Source organism: Pongo abelii, chromosome 10, assembly GCF_028885655.2.
Source record: "Pongo abelii isolate AG06213 chromosome 10, NHGRI_mPonAbe1-v2.0_pri, whole genome shotgun sequence".
Taxonomy (NCBI): domain Eukaryota; kingdom Metazoa; phylum Chordata; class Mammalia; order Primates; family Hominidae; genus Pongo; species Pongo abelii.
In genome coordinates, this window is record NC_071995.2 from 113509981 (window position 1) to 113529090 (window position 19110).

The 19110-nt window shown below is 49.2% G+C and overlaps 1 protein-coding gene across 2 annotated transcripts; it reads right to left on the reverse strand.

Moving 5' to 3' along the window:
- Positions 1-210: 210 nt before the first annotated feature.
- On the reverse strand, positions 211-14716 carry TBX3 (T-box transcription factor 3). 2 transcript variants are annotated; one of them, XM_002823800.5, is made up of 8 exons: positions 12752-14435; positions 10823-11090; positions 9854-9913; positions 9447-9593; positions 7513-7589; positions 6244-6401; positions 4108-4778; positions 211-2263 (listed from the first exon to the last, which is right to left on the reverse strand). In XM_002823800.5, the coding sequence occupies exons 1-8, from the start codon at positions 13138-13140 to the stop codon at positions 1802-1804; spliced, it is 2232 nt and encodes a 743-aa protein (XP_002823846.1). In that variant the 5' UTR covers positions 13141-14435; the 3' UTR covers positions 211-1801. The 2 variants fall into 2 exon arrangements, with proteins under 2 accessions (XP_002823846.1, XP_002823845.1); XM_002823799.5 differs by lacking the exon at positions 9854-9913 and having other exon boundaries at positions 12752-14716.
- Between the last annotated feature and the right edge of the window lie 4394 nt (positions 14717-19110).

A 19110-nucleotide genomic window follows, 5' to 3' on the forward strand; every position in this document is an offset into this window, starting at 1 on the left:
TGAAGTGGCTCCCTTCGCTCAAGTAAGGGACTTTTGTTTTTAGCTTTGTAACTTGAGTGACATCTCATTTTGGTTCGCTGGGGGCGGTCTTAATTATTTAAAGGCGAAGGGAAGGGGGTAAACTCAGAACAAGAAGAGACTAAAGCCTCCCCTGACTGTCCACCTTCAGGAAACGTTCCCAAAGAAAAAGCATTTAACACAAGGCCCAAAGACATTTCAATAAAAATTTATTGAAATTTCAGTGATGTTTTAAAGAGAGGGAAAAAATACAGAAAACCAAAGAATTCATCAACAACTATAACACAAAATATACCTTCATGAATTTGTCTTTAAACCATCTCTCAACACCTGACTTTTGAACTGTGAATATATCTCTATAGGCACCAATTCAAAACACCATCGATATTGACAACAGTAGTAAATTCCACTTCGTTTTGAGGAAATCAGAGACTAGCAAATACAAATAACAAAAGAAAAATTAAAAAGTCAAACCACAGCCTCTGCCCTCCTCCCCGCCCCCCGCCCCACAGCAATCTCAGTTATATTTTAAGGAATTTGAAGTGGAGCTGGAAAGTGGCACTCCGTCCCCAATTGTGGCGAAAATAGGAAATAGCACTTTCCCCCACTTTTGGACATTAAAAAAGAAAACAAAAATGTTGCAGACAACTCTTTTGCAAGGGTATTGGTGTTGGTGCAGGAAGTGTGTTTTCTAGTGTTAACAGCAATTCTGTGACTTGGAAATAAACCCAACTAAAGGAAAACAAGAACACAAAACCTGACAGTTGCAATTCTATTTACACAGAGCTATGTACAATGTCAATAAATTAAAGTTTAATTTTCCAAGCATTCATATTCCACCTATTTACAAGAGTTATCAAATAATTACATAAATACTTTGTCTAATAGTCTCGCTTCTTTATTATTTTTTTAAAACCTTGTTATTGCATATACAGGAAAGAGAAAGAACTGTCAAAGAACGACATGAATCCTGCTACAGAGCTTAGATAAAATAAATTCATTTTATGTGTTTTGCCCACTCCTTCCCTTTAAATCCCCCCCTCCCTTGGGTCACTGATTTGAGGGCAAAGGATTGGGAAAAGGGTAGGGGGCTATATTGTTTTCTCTCTAAAAGCAAGCGTTCAAAATAAAAACCACAAATACATTACTGTGGACATGCAAGAAGAGACCTACAGCGGCTCTGAAAACATCACAAGAATATTAAAAAGACACAGATTTTCTTAATATAGACTAAACAAGGACGGTAGGGACTTCCCTCCCCAAACAAAGCTGCTCAGTAATTTATTGAGAACCGATAATGCAAGTCCCTATAAAGTTTTTAATCTGCACAAACAGAATCATGTTAATGTATTCACTTGTCCCGATTTTTTTTTGAAAGATTTTGTTTTTGTTTCCACTTGACACAGTGAAGGAAAAAAATATATATAAATCCGCACTGAGGGTGATGTCTTTGAACACCTCCCCACCTGGTGGGCAGAGACCCAGACCAGCCTTGCTGGAAGTTGCTCTGGACATAAATGTTGGAACTCCCACCCCCAATAGCTCAATGCAACCGACGTTTCTGAGCCCCCAGAATCTGATCCAGATCCCGGGCATATAAACCACGCCAAGAAGACAGGGGCTGTCTCTAGCACATTCTCTCGAGGGAGTCCGGGGCCCCTTCCCAGACGCAACTGCAAAAGGAAGGGCTAACGCCATGGCGGGTCCGTGGTTTATTTTACATCCGACAAAGTGCACGGCAGCCTGGACTGGACTGGAATGAAGAGACGTGCCTGGGACGGGTCTACGGGGACGCGCTGCGGGACCTGTCCGGCTTGGCTTCCAAGCCGCTGACCAACCGCTGGATGCTCTGCAGTTCGCTGGTGGCCGCCTCTTTCTCCGCGCAGAGTTTGGGCGACAAGGACACGGAGCTGGAGGAGAGCGTGGAGGAGCGGCTGTTGAGTTCAGAGCCCGAGTCCACCGCCACCGAGGCCGGGCTGGCCGCCAGGGCGGCGACTTTGCCGTCCAGGGGCCCCGCTGCCGCCGCCATGGAGGGCAGGGCGGTGGTGAGCAGGCTGCTGCCGTCCGGGACAGGCACCGGGATGGAGTAGGGGCTGTAGCGCAGCCGCGGGCGCATGGTGTTCAGATTGAGGAAGGGGTGGCGGTGCACCGAGCTGGAGGCTGCCGCAGAGGAGGCGGCCGCCGCTGCGGCCATGTATGTGTAGGGGTAAGGGAACAGGCTTCCGAAAGGGGACATGGCCAGGCCCTGGGGTGAGAAAAGAGACACACAGCGAGTCAGCCGGGTGGGAGGAGCCTATCTCATCCATCTCCTCTCTTCTCCCCCTCCAACATTGGGCAAGCCATGAATCCCTGATATGTTTTGTTGTTGTTGTTGTTGTTGTTGTGTTTTTTGGGGGAGGGAGATGAGTGGGGGCAGGAGAGAAGTCAACACTCAGAAATCTCTAGGTACAAATCTTAGCTGTGTCACCCTAGGCCAAGAGACTTTGATTAACTTGTGCCTCAGCTTCCTTATAGGAAGAAAAAACAGGGAAATCATAAGTAATTCATATACTTATTGAGGACTTTGTAGATATTAAATGAGTGAAAGCTGCAATATGCTGCACACAGTGCAGCCCCCAGGAAACCTCCTTGCACCTGTTAAATGGGGATACAGATTCAGTTTACCCCACAAAGGTAACCAAGGGGAAGCCAGAGGACATTAATTATTAGGAATAATTTTTTAAGTCTTTCTTTTTCCCCAACCCCCATCCTCCCACCCCAATCCTAGAAGTTTCTCCAAAAAAAAAAAAAAAAACACAAACAGTGAAGATCTTAAGCAAAAGGAAACTGGGGCTGGGGGAGGGAAATAAAAGGGCAATTGTTATAAACAGAGACAAAGAGATTGTCCAGCATGATTCAATGGTGTTCCAGGTGAGAAGCCGAGGTAGGCCCCAGGAGTTCAGGAGTGCACTAAGCTGGGAATTGGCAGAAGCAGCATTTAAGATGCAGGCACCCTGGCCTGGGCCAGTTCTCTGCATCATGCCTTGTGGTGCCCTTAAGGTTTTGTCTGTTCAGGCAGTCCCTGGTGTACCAACCACCTGCCCACCTAGGACAGGGTCTCCAGAAGAAACCAGCAGAGGAGATGGGAGAAATTGAGAAATGCCAGAAGCCAAGCCTTTCCTCAGCTCCCTCCTCCCTGGAGGGGGAGGCCAATCTGGCTTCTTGGCGCAGGGAAGGGAGACGAATGTGCTCAGACAAAACAAAAGGCAACAGCATGCAAAACCTCATAGAATCTTTTCATCGACTTCAGGGTGTTTCCAGCCGCCTGAGACTTCCCCCCAGCACAGCTGTCTGAGCCACACACAGGCCTCCAGGCCTGCCCCAGTCCCTGCTTATCCCTGTCCTCTGACATTTCCCACGTGTGCACAAACCATTAACCCTTTGAGGAACAGGCTGGTCTGCTTGGGGTTGGGGATGGGGAGAAGAGCGTCGAACTGGGAGGAAAGGCTGGAGGAATCAAGACTGAACTCCTACTCAGGAAGTAGTCACTTCCCCTCCCCAGGCCTAGAGTCCCATTCCTGGGGGAGGGTTGGCTATGAGACACTTAAGAGACATGTCAGCTCTGAAGCTAAAATCAGAAACCCTCAAAGAGGCCCTGGAGTCAGACAGCCTGGGGTTGAGTCTCAGCTCCCCCATGTACCCGCTGTGTGACCTTGGACAAGTGACTCAACATCTCTGGGCATCTTTGCCTTCATCTGTAAAGTGGAGGTGATAATAGTACCCCTGAAGGGTTAGGTCAAATATGTCAATACAGAGCAAGCACTTAGAAGAATGCCTGAAAGTAAGTGCTGTGTCTAGCTGTTATCTTTATTACTATCTACTCTGCTGGAAACAGCCTTTAACTTAGGAAAAATTTTAAAGTTTTTTGGGGTGAATGGGGAGAATGAAGTCATAATAACTCCATGAGCTAAGCCTTGAACCTGGTAATGGCTCAGTAAAAATTATTACAGCTACTAGGCCAAAGGGATCGGGTGAGGGTCTGCTGGCAAAGGACAGGGAAACTGGACGAAAGGTGGAAAGACTGGAGGAGGCAGGAAGAAGGATCCATACCTGAGAGGCCAGGACGTGCTGCTGGAGGTGGAAGGGCAGGGTGGCCGCGGACGCCCCGGACAGTCCCTGCGCCGCGGCGGCAGAGGCCATGGCCGTGGAATCCAGGCCTGAGACGCCGGTGGAGGCCCCAGAAACGGTGGCCAAGAGGGGCCCCATGCCGGCGGCCGCCATGCTGGAGAAGGCGCCCCCCATGGCAAACTGGCTGGGGTGCAGGAAGAGCGGGTGCCCGTTGAAGAACTGTTGGCCCGCCAGGCCTGGGGCGAAGCCGAGGCCAGGCAGGGGGCCCTGGGCCAGGTGCGCGGCGGCCGCGTCCGTCTGCACCGTGAGCGGTGCGAAGGCCTCCTTGCCCGGGAGCGCGCGCGCCTCCTCCACCTTGGCCGGTGCTGCGCCCTCGCGAACCGGGCTCCTCCGCTCCTCCGCGCCCAGGCCGCGAGTGCTGGACGAGATGGTGGCGGGGCTATGGCGCGAGTCGGGCGACGCTTTGTCCAGTCGCCCGCTGTCCCGGGGCCGCTCAGCAGCGAAAAGGTGAGCCTTGACCGCGGGGCTGCCCTTGTCACGGCAGGGCTCCTCCGACGTGGTGGTGGTGATCTTGGCCGCGTCGCAGGCCTCGGGGCCGTGCTCCTCTTTGCTCTCGGCCTCGGCGTCGCTCTCACCCTCGCTGGGACATAAATCTACCATAGGAGAAGGAAAAAACCAAGGCAGAAGGGCGTTAGCTCCAGTCTGAGCCAATGGAACTCTAGTTCCCAAGTTGGAATCCCAGCTCGTGGCTTAGTGGCTGTGTAATCCCGGGGAAAGCCTCTTAGCCTCTCTGCACCTCAGTGTTCTCATCTGCAAAATGGGGATAATCGTGCCCAACAACATGGCTGGAAAATTCAATAAGCGATTATGAATTTAAAGTATTTACCCAGAGTTTAAACTTTCCTTTAGATGGACAACCCCCAAATCAGTAGCTCTTCTTATTTTAATGAGTTTTACTTCTTGAGTTCCTACAGTGGCAGATTTCACATGCATTTCCCCATTCGATTGCAAATTAACTTTTTAAAAGTAAAAAGTAACATTAAAACTCACAGCTGGAACATATTCTAATTACTATCAAAAAATCAGTGAATGACAGAGAGCAGCACCTTCCACAAATTTGTGAATTACTCTGGAAGGATTTGTTTGGCAAGAACCCTGACATCTGAATTGATAATGGCAGAACGGACACCTGTCCTTCAACACCAGTACTCAGTTGAACCTTTTGTATTTGCCCCAGTCCCTGCAGAGAGAGATGAGTGTCGGACAGACAGCTCACCGCCCGGGGAGAATCATAGATTCTTTTTTTGCTTTTACCACACCCTCTGTGGGTGTTCCACCAGAAGAAAAGAAAAAGGGATCCTATTTTATGTTTAAAGCTTAAATGGATTGAAGACATAAAGAACTTGCATTTTATTTCACTAAAAAACAGGTTTCTTCCCGTTGAGAGTGTGTGTGTGTGTGTGTGTGTGTGTGTGTGTGTGTCTTTCCAAATAAATAGTGCTTGCTCTTTAAACACAGGTAACTGAGGGGGGATTTGAGCCATCTAGTCCACTCCTCACCCCCCTCCCCCAGCTCTACCCCCACCGCAGATCCCCATTGCTCCACCTCCTCTCCCAGGTCAGTTGTTGCTTTATAGCTGGATGTTTTCTAGGCCACCTTCTCGGTTCCAGGTGGCAGAGAATCCCTTGCTTCCCCCCTACCCAGTCCAACACATTGTAACCTAGAGTTCAAAGACAGTGAAAAGTCAGCAGTTGGAGCCTCTCTTGGTTGGAGAGAATGGGAGGAGAAAGAAACAGAGACAGAGAGAAAAGAGAGAAGTGCTTCAAGCAGGTTTTCAAAGCTGCTTGCCAAGAGGTAGTATGCAAACAGACACCCACCTCCCCTCCCCACCAGCCAAATAAGGATCTGGGGGAAAGGCCTCTGTGCTCTCCTACTGCCTTAGGGGGGAAGGGGAGGCACACCTGATAGCCCTTTTTGAACTCTGGCTTCTGTTTAAGGATGTTTAGAAGGGTTCTAGCTTTTAAAGGGCAAGTGCCCTGGTTGGTGCCTCATCCCCCTTCGACTCTTCCAGGCCACGGGGAACTGGAGTCCAGTGATCACAAAGGTGACATGGTTTACCTTTGAGGTTCGATGTCCCTACAGTGGAGACGGCTGGAGAAGAAGCCTGGGCGAAGCAGTTGAAAGCTGCTTGTTCACTGGAGGACTCATCGGAGGTCCCGTTCTCCTTTTTGTGTCTTTCATCAAACACCCTCATGGACTGCAGGGTGAGCTGTTTTCTGTGGCAGAAGCCCACACCCAGGTTACAGAATGTAACATACATTTCCCCTCTTTGTTTCCCTTACCCTTTCCAAAGCAGCACACACATACCTCACACCCTGCCTGCTGCCCAGGGACAACGCTAATTCACTGAAATCTGCTTGCCCCAGAGCAGCCACATAGACCCAAGCATTGTTCTTGATCCTCTAACTGGGCTAAAGAGTGTGGCACAGGGTTAGGGAGAAAGGAAGGAGGCTTCAGTTGCATTTATTCAAGATGGGGTTTCATTAGGAAAAGGCATTTGCTTGGGCTGTGAAATTTTACTTAAAAGCAGGAGGAGAGGCTGGATCTAGTCAGAGACGGCTGGACTGCCAGCCTTATATAGGAGAACTGGGTGTCCAATCCTGCAAACACAATGCTGTCTGTCCCCAGCATACCCAAATTTTGGATGGTTGCTAAGATTGGGAGGAAGTGGTTATTTCATGCTGCACTTTACTGTAATAGTTTTACTAACAAATTAATTGGAAAAAAAATATATTTAGCTGTTAGCAATTATTTTTTAATGCCCGCCCCAAGGGGATAGGTTAAAAATTGGGGGATGATTTTCTGGATTTTAGAAATTCTTCGAAAAGGGGTGGGGGAGGGGAGACCCTCTTTCATATACTCTCCAACTGTCTACTTAATGCAAAATGATACATGTCCCCACGAAGGAGGGAGAGAGCCATACATCTTTCCAAAGGCCCCAGCTCTGTCTGATGGTATTTGGAAGACAGGACTGCAAAAATTCCCAAGCATTTTGTCAATGGCATGGTTCCTTGTGGGACCTGCCTAGGATGAGCTTAAATTAATTAGGAATTAATAGGCATCCCTGTATAATCTATTATCCCTGATGCTTCTCTTCCAGAGATAAGTATGGTGTAGCCTAGTTAATTTCCTTAAAGGTAAGGAGGTAGGAAAAGTACTTGTCCTGGGTATACGGATAGCGGCAAGCATGTAGCGGTGTGGAAAGTGAATGATTTCCACCCTCTCTTCTCAGGATAAGTGCCTGCATCTCACTTCTAACACTTCAGAGTTGGATCCTAAAAAAAGGGATTTTTCTAAACTATCTAATAAATGATTGTTTCAACTCACCTTTTTTCTCTTCGGCCATTTCCAGTGTCCCGGAAACCTTTTGCAAAAGGGTTGTTGTCTATTTTTAACTGAGTTATCTATTGGAAGAGACACAAGCAAGACAGAGACATTGTTCTCATTTTCTAGAATGTTTTGAGGGTGTTTTTCCCAACTCAACAAGTCTAGAGATGTGACTGCCAACAGAAGTCATATAGATATGCCAGGGAAAGGAGATAATAAGGAAACTGTGGCAGGGCTTGTATCTCCTATATGAGGCCAAACCAGGGATTTGGTGATGAAATTACTCAAAGAAATTCTTTTCTTTGGGCAGCCAACAGTTTGGGTTTAGACATGGAAGTGTTGTCAAAGTCATCAAGAGGGAAAACCTGTAGATCTTAAAATTATGCTTTCATTTTGATTTTTATACAGTGCAATTAATCATAAATTATAGCATAATCCCTTCACACACACACACACACACACACACACTCCTTTTCCATGAATCCAATAAATGATTTATGGGGTTTCACTACCCTTGTGCGGGAGTGAGTGCCAGAGTGAGTTTATTTTTTTTTCTTTGCTTGGGGGGTGGTTTGAGGAAATTACAATATTGACAGTTACAGTACTGAATGACCACTGGAAACATTTGTTTTCATTTATATGCTCTGCCATGGCCATTAGGTGGAGAAGGCTCATGGCCTTTTTGTCTGATCAAAAATGCTACATTTTATTATTACATTAACAACTTCATTTCACAGGATTCTGGGTCTAGAGGGCACATGCATTTTGCACTTTGAGAAAAATGCTATAGTGTGTAATCTTTCAAATCCCTTCCCCTTGGTGGGGAGAAGAAGTTATATACACAGAGTTACTCAGAGGTGGAAAGGGGGACCCTTGGTTGGATTCATGTTCTTGGAATAAATTGCTCTATCCAAGACTTCAGGTTTCACTGGGAGAGAAGATCATGTTTTGGTATTTACACTAAAGAAATTTAGTTGGAACATCCCCGTCATGAAGTCCACAGAGGACCCAAGGACAGTGACAATGACAGTGAGTTCAAAATGAAGTGTGTTGTCAGGTAAAATGGACTCTCTTTGAAGTCCAGGATTGCAGAGCAGGGGTCTTCAGTCCCTCCTCCCACCCCCATAACTGCTAACAGCCAATGTGGGAACTGGTGAATGAGCAGTAAGGGCCACTTTTTCTGTACCCATGACCTTCAGGCCACCATAGCTTTAGATATCAGGCGCTTTCCCTTTTGGGGATCCTTCTAACCTCCAGATTCAGGCCTGGGGGAGGGGGGGAATTCAAATGAAGTGGTGACTTTGGCCACCTCAACTCAAAAGCCTCAGACAACTCGATTAGTATGACCCTGTGATCAGGGTAGGTTTTTCCAACCACACGCATGCATGCACACACATGCACGCGCACACACACACACACACACACACACACATCATAAAAAACACAGCAGCATAAAAGGTAATAAAAACCAGACCAGCTACTCAGGATTTCTGGCTAGGGGAGAAAAGCTGGTCTCTACTAGGATTCTCCTCCCAGGATCCCAAATGGCTTTTGCCTTAAATTTTTAGCTGGTTCCTTTTGAATGTGACTTCTTGATCCTTCTTCCCCAAGGGGAAGAAGATGAACCCTAAAACAGACAGGACAATGCCTAAGGGGTGGAGGAGTGGGTAGCATCAATGACAGCAGTTTTAGGAGTTTCTCTGTGGCAAAATTAGTATGGCATTTTTTTGCTCAGCATTGTTCCTACGTAGTCAAGGTGTTTTTCTGTCTCCTCGAGGTGTCATTGTCCTTTCCCCCCAAATGCTCCACAAATCACAAAAGACAACTCAAGACTCTCATCTCCATTCTCTTGTAACTTTCTCATCCTGACTTAAAGCAGCTTTTAAGGGGAAGGCAAAATATCACCATTAAAAAGGAAAGCCCCTTGAGTTTACCTTATCATTCTGGTATGCAGTCACAGCGATGAATTCAGTTTCGGGGAACAAGTATGTCCGAAATGTACTATAAGGGAGTTTCAAGATGTCATTGGCTCTTACAATGTGGAACCGGGGCTGGTATTTGTGCATGGAGTTCAATATAGTCTGCAGGGTCAGGGAAGAGGAGACATACATAAAACAAGGATTTAGCAGAACAAACGGGATCTTAGGACCCCTGCCAGGCTGAAATCTTCCCCACCGCAGGGTACCACGCTTGTACCGAGCCCACCTCCTTGGAGTACCCCCTGGGTACGTTTCGCTCCACAGATGTTATCTTCTGGAGAATCCAAATTGCTCCTCAGTTGCCAAAGGGCCCCCCCACCCTCACCATCTAAGGATCATTCGTACCTTGAACCCTAGCCTACCTGAGTACCAAAACTATAATTCCCCTGCCACGTAGCGTGATCACTTGGGAAGGCCAAAGTCTTAAAAGATAGAGAAAAACATGCATTTTAATTTACAAAATGATTCAGTACTTTAAGCGCCCACTAATTGACGAGCCCAATCCACTTAAAGGCCTGAAAGGCTGAACTCTAGAGAGGAATATTTATGCCTTAATCAAATCAAGGGCTTCAAATGCAATTCCTGCCCGCTGAAGATATTTCCGCGCCATTCGCGTCTTCCTGGGCCTAATCTTTCTGCTTACTCCTTGCTTATCACGCTGTTTATTTTATTGAAATGTTGGGGAGGGGTAGGAAAAGGCGCAAAAGGTCCTTTGCCTGATATCTACAAGCAATGCAAGTTTTCTAAGTTTCTAAGCACTCTCACTGAATCCATATATACACTCCCAACACATAAACCATTTTTTTTCTGAAGATCTAAGCCTCATTTAGGGTAAGCCGGACTCCCACCTAAGCCCAATTCTTTTTTTTAGTAAAAGAACGAGTTTTTATAAATGTATTCACACCATTTAACCAACAGAGTCAAGGCTCCGAAACGTAAACTCTCCTGAGAAAATAATATGGCTGGTTTCAAAACAGAAGTATGATATTTTAAAACAAAACAAATCCTTTATGAATACATAGCCTTGAAATTGATTTTAGCTCTTGAAAAATGGTTTTTAACTTCACTCTCAGGTCAGGAATCTACCAAAGAGCTGGAATTGCTATAGAACACAAGCCGGTAAGTTTTCTTGCCCCATTTCTTTTAGAACGCCAGGCCTTCATTATCTGGAGAGAAACACCCCGAATCCTTTTTCTGGACAAGGACAAGTTTTCTATGCTTAGGGAGAAGCAAAGGAGAAGTCTGGGCTGAAACTCATGAAATGGGGAAGCACTGCCTTTGACTGAGTGAAGAAGGAGGAAAATTTTACTGAAGAGAGCAATGAAACTTACAAATCCATGTTTGTCTGAAATGTTGTTGGTGAGTTTCAGTTTGTGGAAAGTGACGACTTTGGACATCCACTGTTCCCCAGTAGCGGGGCTGTCTGGGTGAATGTACATCCTCTTTGGCATTTCAGGGTCGGCCTTACCAGCCACCATCCACCGAGAATTGTGAAATTTATAACGACAGTCATCAGCAGCTATAATGTCCATCAATAAAATGTATTTGGCTTTTTTATCCAGCCCAGAACATCTCACTTTAAATGGAGGAAACATTCGCCTATAAAAGGAAAGAATAGAAAAGAAAAAGAAAGATAAACCACCCATAATCTTGGGTTTGATTTCCTATGTATCATATAATATTGAAACCAAGTCTAAGACTTTCTGTTGTGACTGAAAAGCTTATATGTTTCAGAGTGAGGCAACTGGCTGCAAAATCGTTTTCTTCCACAATTAATGTATTAAATAGTCTCAGTTTCACCATATTTAGACGTCCCAAGGTTCAAAACAAATGCATTGTGGCACTGCATTTCTCTACATTGTCTAACAATTTCTTCAAATTTTTTTTTCCTTGCTTCACTTTACAGATTGCCCTCCTGATAGCAAATTCTTGCCCATGTCTTTTTCTGTGGGTATCTAGTTCTAAACAGGTTGGGGTAAGATTTTTGTAAAGCGCGGTCAGTTAAGACTAGAATTTTCCACCACCCATTGATGAGAAAATGTTAAACTTATCAAGGAAATGAACGTCAAGTTGCACCCCTCCCTGCTGCAGAATAGCAATCCCGCTGTGGGCGAAGTGAAACTGGACTTCAGTGAGTTCCCAGAACGAATTTTGCAGACTTCGGTGCACTCCCGGGCCTGATAACCGATCTGCCCATGGAGCTGCTAACACATTCCCCCACTTCTTAGGCCAGTCCAAAACTGCAAGACTGTGCCACCACATTGCTGTTAATTTCACAGAAGGGTTGGCATTCTGTAGTCTTGACTTAAAAGAAAGCAAGGAAGCACTTTGCTGGAAAACTGACTAAATGTCTTGTGAGTTTGAGGAGGATTTTATGCCAAATTTTGGCCTCATTTAGCTTGGAAGGAGACAGAGTGCTTAAGATATCATGAAGGGGATTTTATTTTTGTATCAACTTTATGCCTTTACAGGCTTCAATGCTATTAAAAAAAAAAAATCAGTGATTTTAAATGACTGTTACAGGATCTTCTCTTCCAGGCAGGTTTTGGTCAGGCAAGGACCTTTAAACATTATGTAAAATATGGTTGATAATATTCACACATTAAAAAAGCAGTGTGTGTCTCCTCACTGGCTCCTTTAGTCTGCAAACATAATCTTAAATTATGCAAAATTGCCTGCTGAACTCGCCCTTGGGTTACAGACATGTGAAGTAGTGTGGGCAAACAAACCAAAATGCCCTTCGATTTCTCTCTGACCAGGGCAGCAGCAGGCCCCTTTAGACCCAGAGGCTAGACTGGAGGGCAGAAAGGGCCGGGGAATGGTGTCAGGCCTCCTGCTACCCCCACAAAAGGAAAGGGCTTTAAGTTTTTCTCTCTGAGAACAAAATAAAACAGACAACACAACATCAACAAAGAAATAAGGATGTTCCAGGAGGGTTTGAAGAGTGAGTTTCTTGCAGTAGAGTGCCTTTTTTTTTTCTTTTCTGATCCCTGCAGGGATGTCTACACTCCACTGAAAAATTCTGTCTGTTCGGGAGGGAACCCAGGATGCAGACCAAATGTAAGACCTATGCAGATGCCCAGATAAGCTGAAATTTCCTGCCACTGGGGCAGGGCCTGGAAGTCTGTGCATACATTTCTAGGGGAACTAACTTTTCGTCCAAGCCGTAATAACCGACCAACCGACTGTTCTGGGAGCAGAGAAATAAAGCGAGGAAAAAACTCTCCAACAGCTTAGGGGAGGAGACCCCCACTGCTTACCTTCCCGACTTGGTAATGACCATCTCGGTGCCCCGCTTGTGAAACTGATCCCAAAGTTCTTTAGCCTCCAGGTGCACCTTGGGGTCGTCCTCCACCTCTTCTTCGGGCTCCATGGTCTTCAAAGGCCTCAGATGCGCCTGGGGCCCCAGGGAGGAGAACGGGATGCCGGTCTCGGCCGCCCCCACCAACTGATCCATGATCGGCTTGGCCAGGGCGCCCGGCAGCGAGAGCGCCGCCGCGCCGTTGGGAGGCAGCGTCAGCGCGGGGAAGAACGGCGGCTGGTGACCCAGCACCGCGCTCATGGCGAAGTCCGGCGCCCGGTGAGGTAGGAACGGATGGTAGGCCATGGTTGTCCCAGGAATGACCGGATCTCTCATGGAGAGGCTCATCCACTCCAGGCGGGGCGCTGGGCTCCAGCCGGGGACAAGTCCGCAGCTGCTGTGTTTTGTTGTTTTTTTGTTGTTGTTTAACAGCAGCACATAGTTCAAAGGGGGGAAAAGCAAAACAAAAAAGAAAGAAAAAAGAAAAGGAGGCAGAAATCACAACTAATGCACTTCAAAGGGAGGAGGGAAAGTGTCTTTTGGGGAATGGGAGGCCGCTTTTAAAGAGGGCAAGGCGAAAAATCAGCAAACATAGTCGCGCGGGTGACCGTCCTTGTGCCTTGCGTTTTTAAAAAGCCGCTCCTGAAAGTCGGTTTCAGAAGCGAGAGGAGCGAGCAGGGTCTCGACTCGCGCCTGAGCCCTGCCGCTGAGCTCGAAATAGACACTCCAGCCCTGCGTCCCAGGAATCTCTCTCCAGCCCCTAGGTCCTTTGTTGCAAATGTGAAAGGTTCTCCTAGAAGACTTTTTACCTTTTTCTTCTTCCCCCGCCCCCTCTCTCTCTTCCTCTCCCTCTTTCTCGCTGGTGGCGTCTGCAGCTGTGCTAGACCCGGCTTTAACAGGGAGCGAGAGAGCGGAAAAAGTCTCTCTCCTTTAAAAAAAAAAAATCTGATTTAAACCCCCTTCTACCAGCGCTATCAAAACTTGAACTGCAAACTGGCTTCCGTTCGCCCTCCTCCTCCTTCCTCTGCTCCGAGCCTCCGGAGGGTGTCTCGGTTTCAATCCAAATCTTGCTGGGCTCTTCTCCGTGCCTCTCTCTCTTCCTTGTCCTAAAACGTGAGCGAATTCGCTTCCTAAATCTGTGTCCAGGCGCGCAGGGCAGGGAGGATTTAGAGGGGGAAAAAATGGAACGGAGGGAAAGGGGGGGGGGCAGAGAGAAAGAGAGAGACGGAGTTGGAGAGGGAGGGAGCGAGAGAAAGCGAGAGCTCCTCGCCACCCTCCGCCGCCTCTAGAATTCACCGGGCGTCTGCTCGGCGGCTCTAGAAGGTCGGGCTGCGCTGTGGGCTGCGGGGAGCCGGAGGCCTCTTGATTGGCTCTTTGACGCTTTCGGACCAATTGTGTTGCTTCATAGGCGTGGTTTTCACAGGTCGAGTGCTGGGGGATAGAGCTGAGTTATAAAAAGAAGGTGTCGGAAACTGTAACGTCGCAGCGCCGCATCGGTACTACTGCCTGTCCTGTGAATATGTCAACATGATCAGAGGGAGGGCGGGAGCCACTGGGGAGCGCGCGCACAGAGTCGCCTCTAGGTGGCTTATCGAGAGATCGCTGCAGCCCCTGAGCTCGCTCGCTCTGGTTCAGCCCACGTCTGAAATGCCTCAGTCATCCAGCCGGGGATCGAGGGAGGAGGCAGGGCCAAGGAGGAAGGGGGAGGGAGAGAGGGAGGGAGCCAGCGAGCAGGCGAGCCGGGCGGGGAAGGCGGAGAGCGCGCCCGGGCGCCGGGCAGGGGCGCTCGCCTTCTTGCACTCCGCTCGCCTCTCCGACCGCCGCGGCCGGTTCTCTCTCCAGCTTTCCTTCTCCCGGCCCCGGGCGAGCCGGGCGGGTGGCCGAGCCTCTCGGCTAGCTGCCATCCGGCCACTCGGTTCTACAAAAGCCGGCGGCAGCAGAGAGGCGAGCGCCGAGACTCCAGGCTTGCGTGCTCTCCAGTCCCACGTGGAGCCAAGCTCCGCCCGGCCGCCGCTAAAGGGCTCCCGAGCTCGGGTGTCTCGGTGCTGGTCTCCCCTGCATCTGGGCTGGGGGAGCACACGGATGTGTGGGCTTCCTCTCCACTGTGCCCCACCCGCAGCCATGTGCGGAGACCCAAACACCCCCGGTGCATCTGTACTCGAACACGCGCCAACACACTGGGACTGAAACACACACCGAAAAACACGTACACACAAACAAGTACACAGCCTGCGCGGCTGGCCCTGCCTGAGCTCCTGGGGAAGATGGACTTGGGATTTTTATGAAATGCATTTACCAGCCCTTTTGGATCTCGTCTTTCATTTGCATGCGGGCCCCCATATTCCACCTGGATGTGGGTGTGGGTGTAGAGAAGAGAATGGAGGATCTGGACAAAGCGAGCACAGCGAGAGACTGGGTTCTGAGCCTGTCCCCTCCAAGCCGCTGCTCTCACCTCGAGGCCCGGCTGGGTGCACAGCAGAGGGTAAGGGGTGGGCGAGTGGGTTGGGGGAGGCGCGCCAGCCTGGTATCTTCTGTAGGCATCGCACTTATCTCTCGGTGCCTCAGTTCTTTCTCCACCCCGGGGACTTATCTGGCCAGAAGTCGGGGAGGGAGGGTGAATTTGTAAAACAAACCGTGAAACCCCCACCTCAGAGGCGAGATGACTGTTTTTAGTACGGGTAGGGTGGGGGCCTCCTCTTAGGCGGACGGGAGGGAAACGACCGGATCTTACCAATCGCCGAATTGCTAACTCTGTTACCGCAGCGCCCGGTCGGGGTCAGAGGATTCGCCTAAGCCCACAGTTCTTGATTCTGAGGGCCAATGACTTGGACCATCCTTGCTTAGATGGAGGGAAATCTTGAAAACAATGTTCTTTTATCTTTCCTGAGATGAAAGCTTCTTCGATGGAAAGGGAACGAAGAAAGGGCTGATCTGGGGGCTTAGGGGTTTAAGAGACCCAGGGCTTTGGATGTGTGTGTCTCTGTAGGCCAGCGCAGGCCTCTCTCGCATTTTGCCTTGTGCACCCCCGCAACCCCCAGCAACCTCGAAACCCCAACGTGGCAGCAAGGGAAGGGTGAAAATGAAGTGCTCTTGTGGGCCAACCACGCTGAGATAGGGGAGGACCTTTTGAGGCGACAGGCTTCTCCAGCCTCGCATTTTTGACGCACATGGTTAAGAGAGCTTGGCGCCAGCGTTGAGAATTCCCTGAAGTCACCAGAGAGAAAAGTGTGGTTCTGCGAACTCCGTCTGGCTCGCCATCTCGCCCCTTTCTTTCCCTTTCAGTCTGTCTTTCTCTGGCGTCCTCTCTGTCTGTCTCTGCCAGTGGTTAAAATAGAGAAAGGAGAGAGAGGGAAAAAAATGAGGTGATGGTGCCCCAGAGTGTTGGCTCATAACACCCCCTCCCGCATCCCCTCCGCCCCACCCTGAAGGGTGCCAAAGGCCAGGCCATTTCCCGCCTTACACAGAACACGGAGGTCACTGCAGGGTTTCATGAGTCTCTGGGGACGCCCCCCCCCAAAAAAAGAAAGAGAAAAGAAAGAAATAGAAAAAAAAGTGCACCCCCTCCCCCAGACTGCTCGCCTCCGGGGCCTGGGGCCCCTTCGCTGCTCTTTCAAGAGCGGCCCCAAATCCCAGCGATCTGGTTTTGCCTGCCTGCCCTCGCAGGCCAATCTCTGCCCTCGCAGGCCAATCTCTGCCCCACCACTTGGGGTGGAAGCAAAGTAGTTCTACAACCACATTGTGACCGACCCCCTCCTCACCCACTCGGTGCCCCCAAGCGTCCCACGCACAGCAGAGAGACATTCCTCCGCATTCTGGCCAGCTGTCTGCTTTGGAAATGGGAGGGGAGCTTGCGGATTTTACTTAAAAATGTCTAGACTTGTTTTTGGCTCCGCGGGTGGACTGAGAGGGAGTTCTGCCCCTCACACTGTCCTCCTCCCTCAATTGCCTATTTTTTGCCCATAGCTCTAACTTAACCCTGGAATCACCCCAGATCTCTACTTCTGACCCCCATCTCCTCTCCCACCCCCACCTCCAGCGCGCGAAGCAGAGAACGAGAGGAAAGTTTGCGGGGTTCGAATCGAAAATGTCGACATCTTGCTAATGGTCTGCAAACTTCCGCCAATTATGACTGACCTCCCAGACTCGGCCCCAGGAGGCTCGTATTAGGCAGGGAGGCCGCCGTAATTCTGGGATCAAAAGCGGGAAGGTGCGAACTCCTCTTTGTCTCTGCGTGCCCGGCGCGCCCCCCTCCCGGTGGGTGATAAACCCACTCTGGCGCCGGCCATGCGCTGGGTGATTAATTTGCGAACAAACAAAAGCGGCCTGGTGGCCACTGCATTCGGGTTAAACATTGGCCAGTGTGTTCCGAAGGCTTGTGCTGGGCCTGGCCTCCAGGAGAACCCACGAGGCCAGCGCTCCCCGGACCCCGGCATTAGGCTCCAGCTGCCGGCTATCTGCGGTCTTTTTCTCTCGATCCTCTTTCCTTCGGTCTCACACTCAACAAAAGACAGACTAGAGACGTTGAAAGAGCCTGCCCTTCAACAGAGTCCGAGAAGAGGGTGACTTAAGGGCAGGAGAAGGGAGAAAGAGGGCAGATTCCGGGTCAGAAAAGACCCAGATAATTTCTGGCGTCTCTGAAATATTCCTCCACCTTTTCGCAAAAAGAGTTTTCACTTAATTGTAGCTCTGGAATTAAACAAGTAAATTAACTGAAAAATCTCTCTATCTGCAATGCCCGCAGCATTTAAAGTAGTGCGAGTGCAAGTAGGCGAGTGTTAAAGGTGGGTGGGGGGAGGACCCTGAAAATAATGTTCCTTTGTGGGGGTGGGGTCGGGGTGGGGGTCGGGGGGAACCAAACCAAACCAACTGTCTTTAGCCCAGGCCACGGTGCCGGCAAAGAAGCTGGCCTTGCCCGAGACGGAAGCTCAGCCCACGCCACTTTTCCCTGCCGCACTGCCTGCCTCAAACTATAAAGGGGACAAACCGACCCTTTTGTGATCAAATGGTGTTTATCTGGAGTTTACAAAAAAGGCGGGGAGGAGGGTAAAAGGATGGTGGGTAGGCGGGGTCGTTTACTTTGGCCAGTTTGCTGTAAATATTCCCTTCAGCATGTGTGAGGTCTGGCAAGGGAGTATTATATGCTTATTCCCTCTTAAACTTTCACCCCCGTTTGCCGCAGAGCTCTTTTCAGTCCGAGGTGTCACTAAATTGGGAATTCTGTTGACAGAAGGGCATCCAAGATTCACCGGGGGTATGAAACCTAATTAAGAAGTTTCGTACAGGGGTGGGTTCATATATGAACTTTTCCTGGGGGAGGGGCTTTCTGGTCATCCTGGCAGTTTGGCAATGGCTCCTCGTTTCTGCCCAGTGCCCCAGCCCATTTGATCTCAGGATCCCAGCCTCTTTTGATATTGACAAACTTTGAAACTGACCAAGTGCCTGCCCCCCTAGGGCTCCCATTCTCTTTCGGGCTCAATTCTCCCACCTGAGGAAGTGATTTTCTTATCACGGATCCCAGGGAAGTAGCTCTCTGGGAAGTACCTAGTTTACTGTTTGTGGTCCTCCTGCAAATTGCCCTAGCACCCCCTACCCCTCTGGGGTACATACATTAGCACTGCTATGCTACCCCGAACCCTGACTCTCCCCCTGGCAGTGCTGAACCCAGTGGAGGCTTGCTCTTCCTCCAGGAGTCTCCACTCACCATGCACCCCCATCCCCTCCTCCTCCCCAAAGCTTGCTTTGAGAGCTTAGTTCCTCTCTGGTCCAGAAGCTGCCTGTCAGTCCCTTGGAGACAGGCTGGGCTCCCCCACCTTTCCTCCCTCCAGGACAGACACTAGCTTCTTGGTTGGACCATACAGACAGGGCAGGACATTCACCTTTTGTTTCTTTTTCCGTTCCTTTCTTTCTCCTCCCCACCCCCCTCCCCCGCCTTTTCTTTTTATCTCCTTGTCTTTCTGTTCATCCCTATTTAGGATTATTTGAATGTGTGTCTGGAATCTTTCTTATTCTTTTTCCTTCTACTTTCTCTTCTTCTCCTTGCATCAATCTTGTTCTTGGTTTCCATTTCTCTTTCTTGTCTTGTATCTATTTCCCAGGCTTTAACTTCTCAGGTTTTTTTTTTTTTCTATCTTCTTTATCCTTTCTTTCTATTTTTTCTGGCTGTTTTGGTCCTGTCTGAATTCTCTCCTGTCTTTCCGACCTGGTGCCTCCGTACTCTGCCCTCTTTCCCTCCCTCATCTTTCCCAGCAACCATGACAGCCTGGAGATCCCTCTTCCTGGGGCTGAAGCAAACACCTTCCCCTCACTTCCTTGACTAGA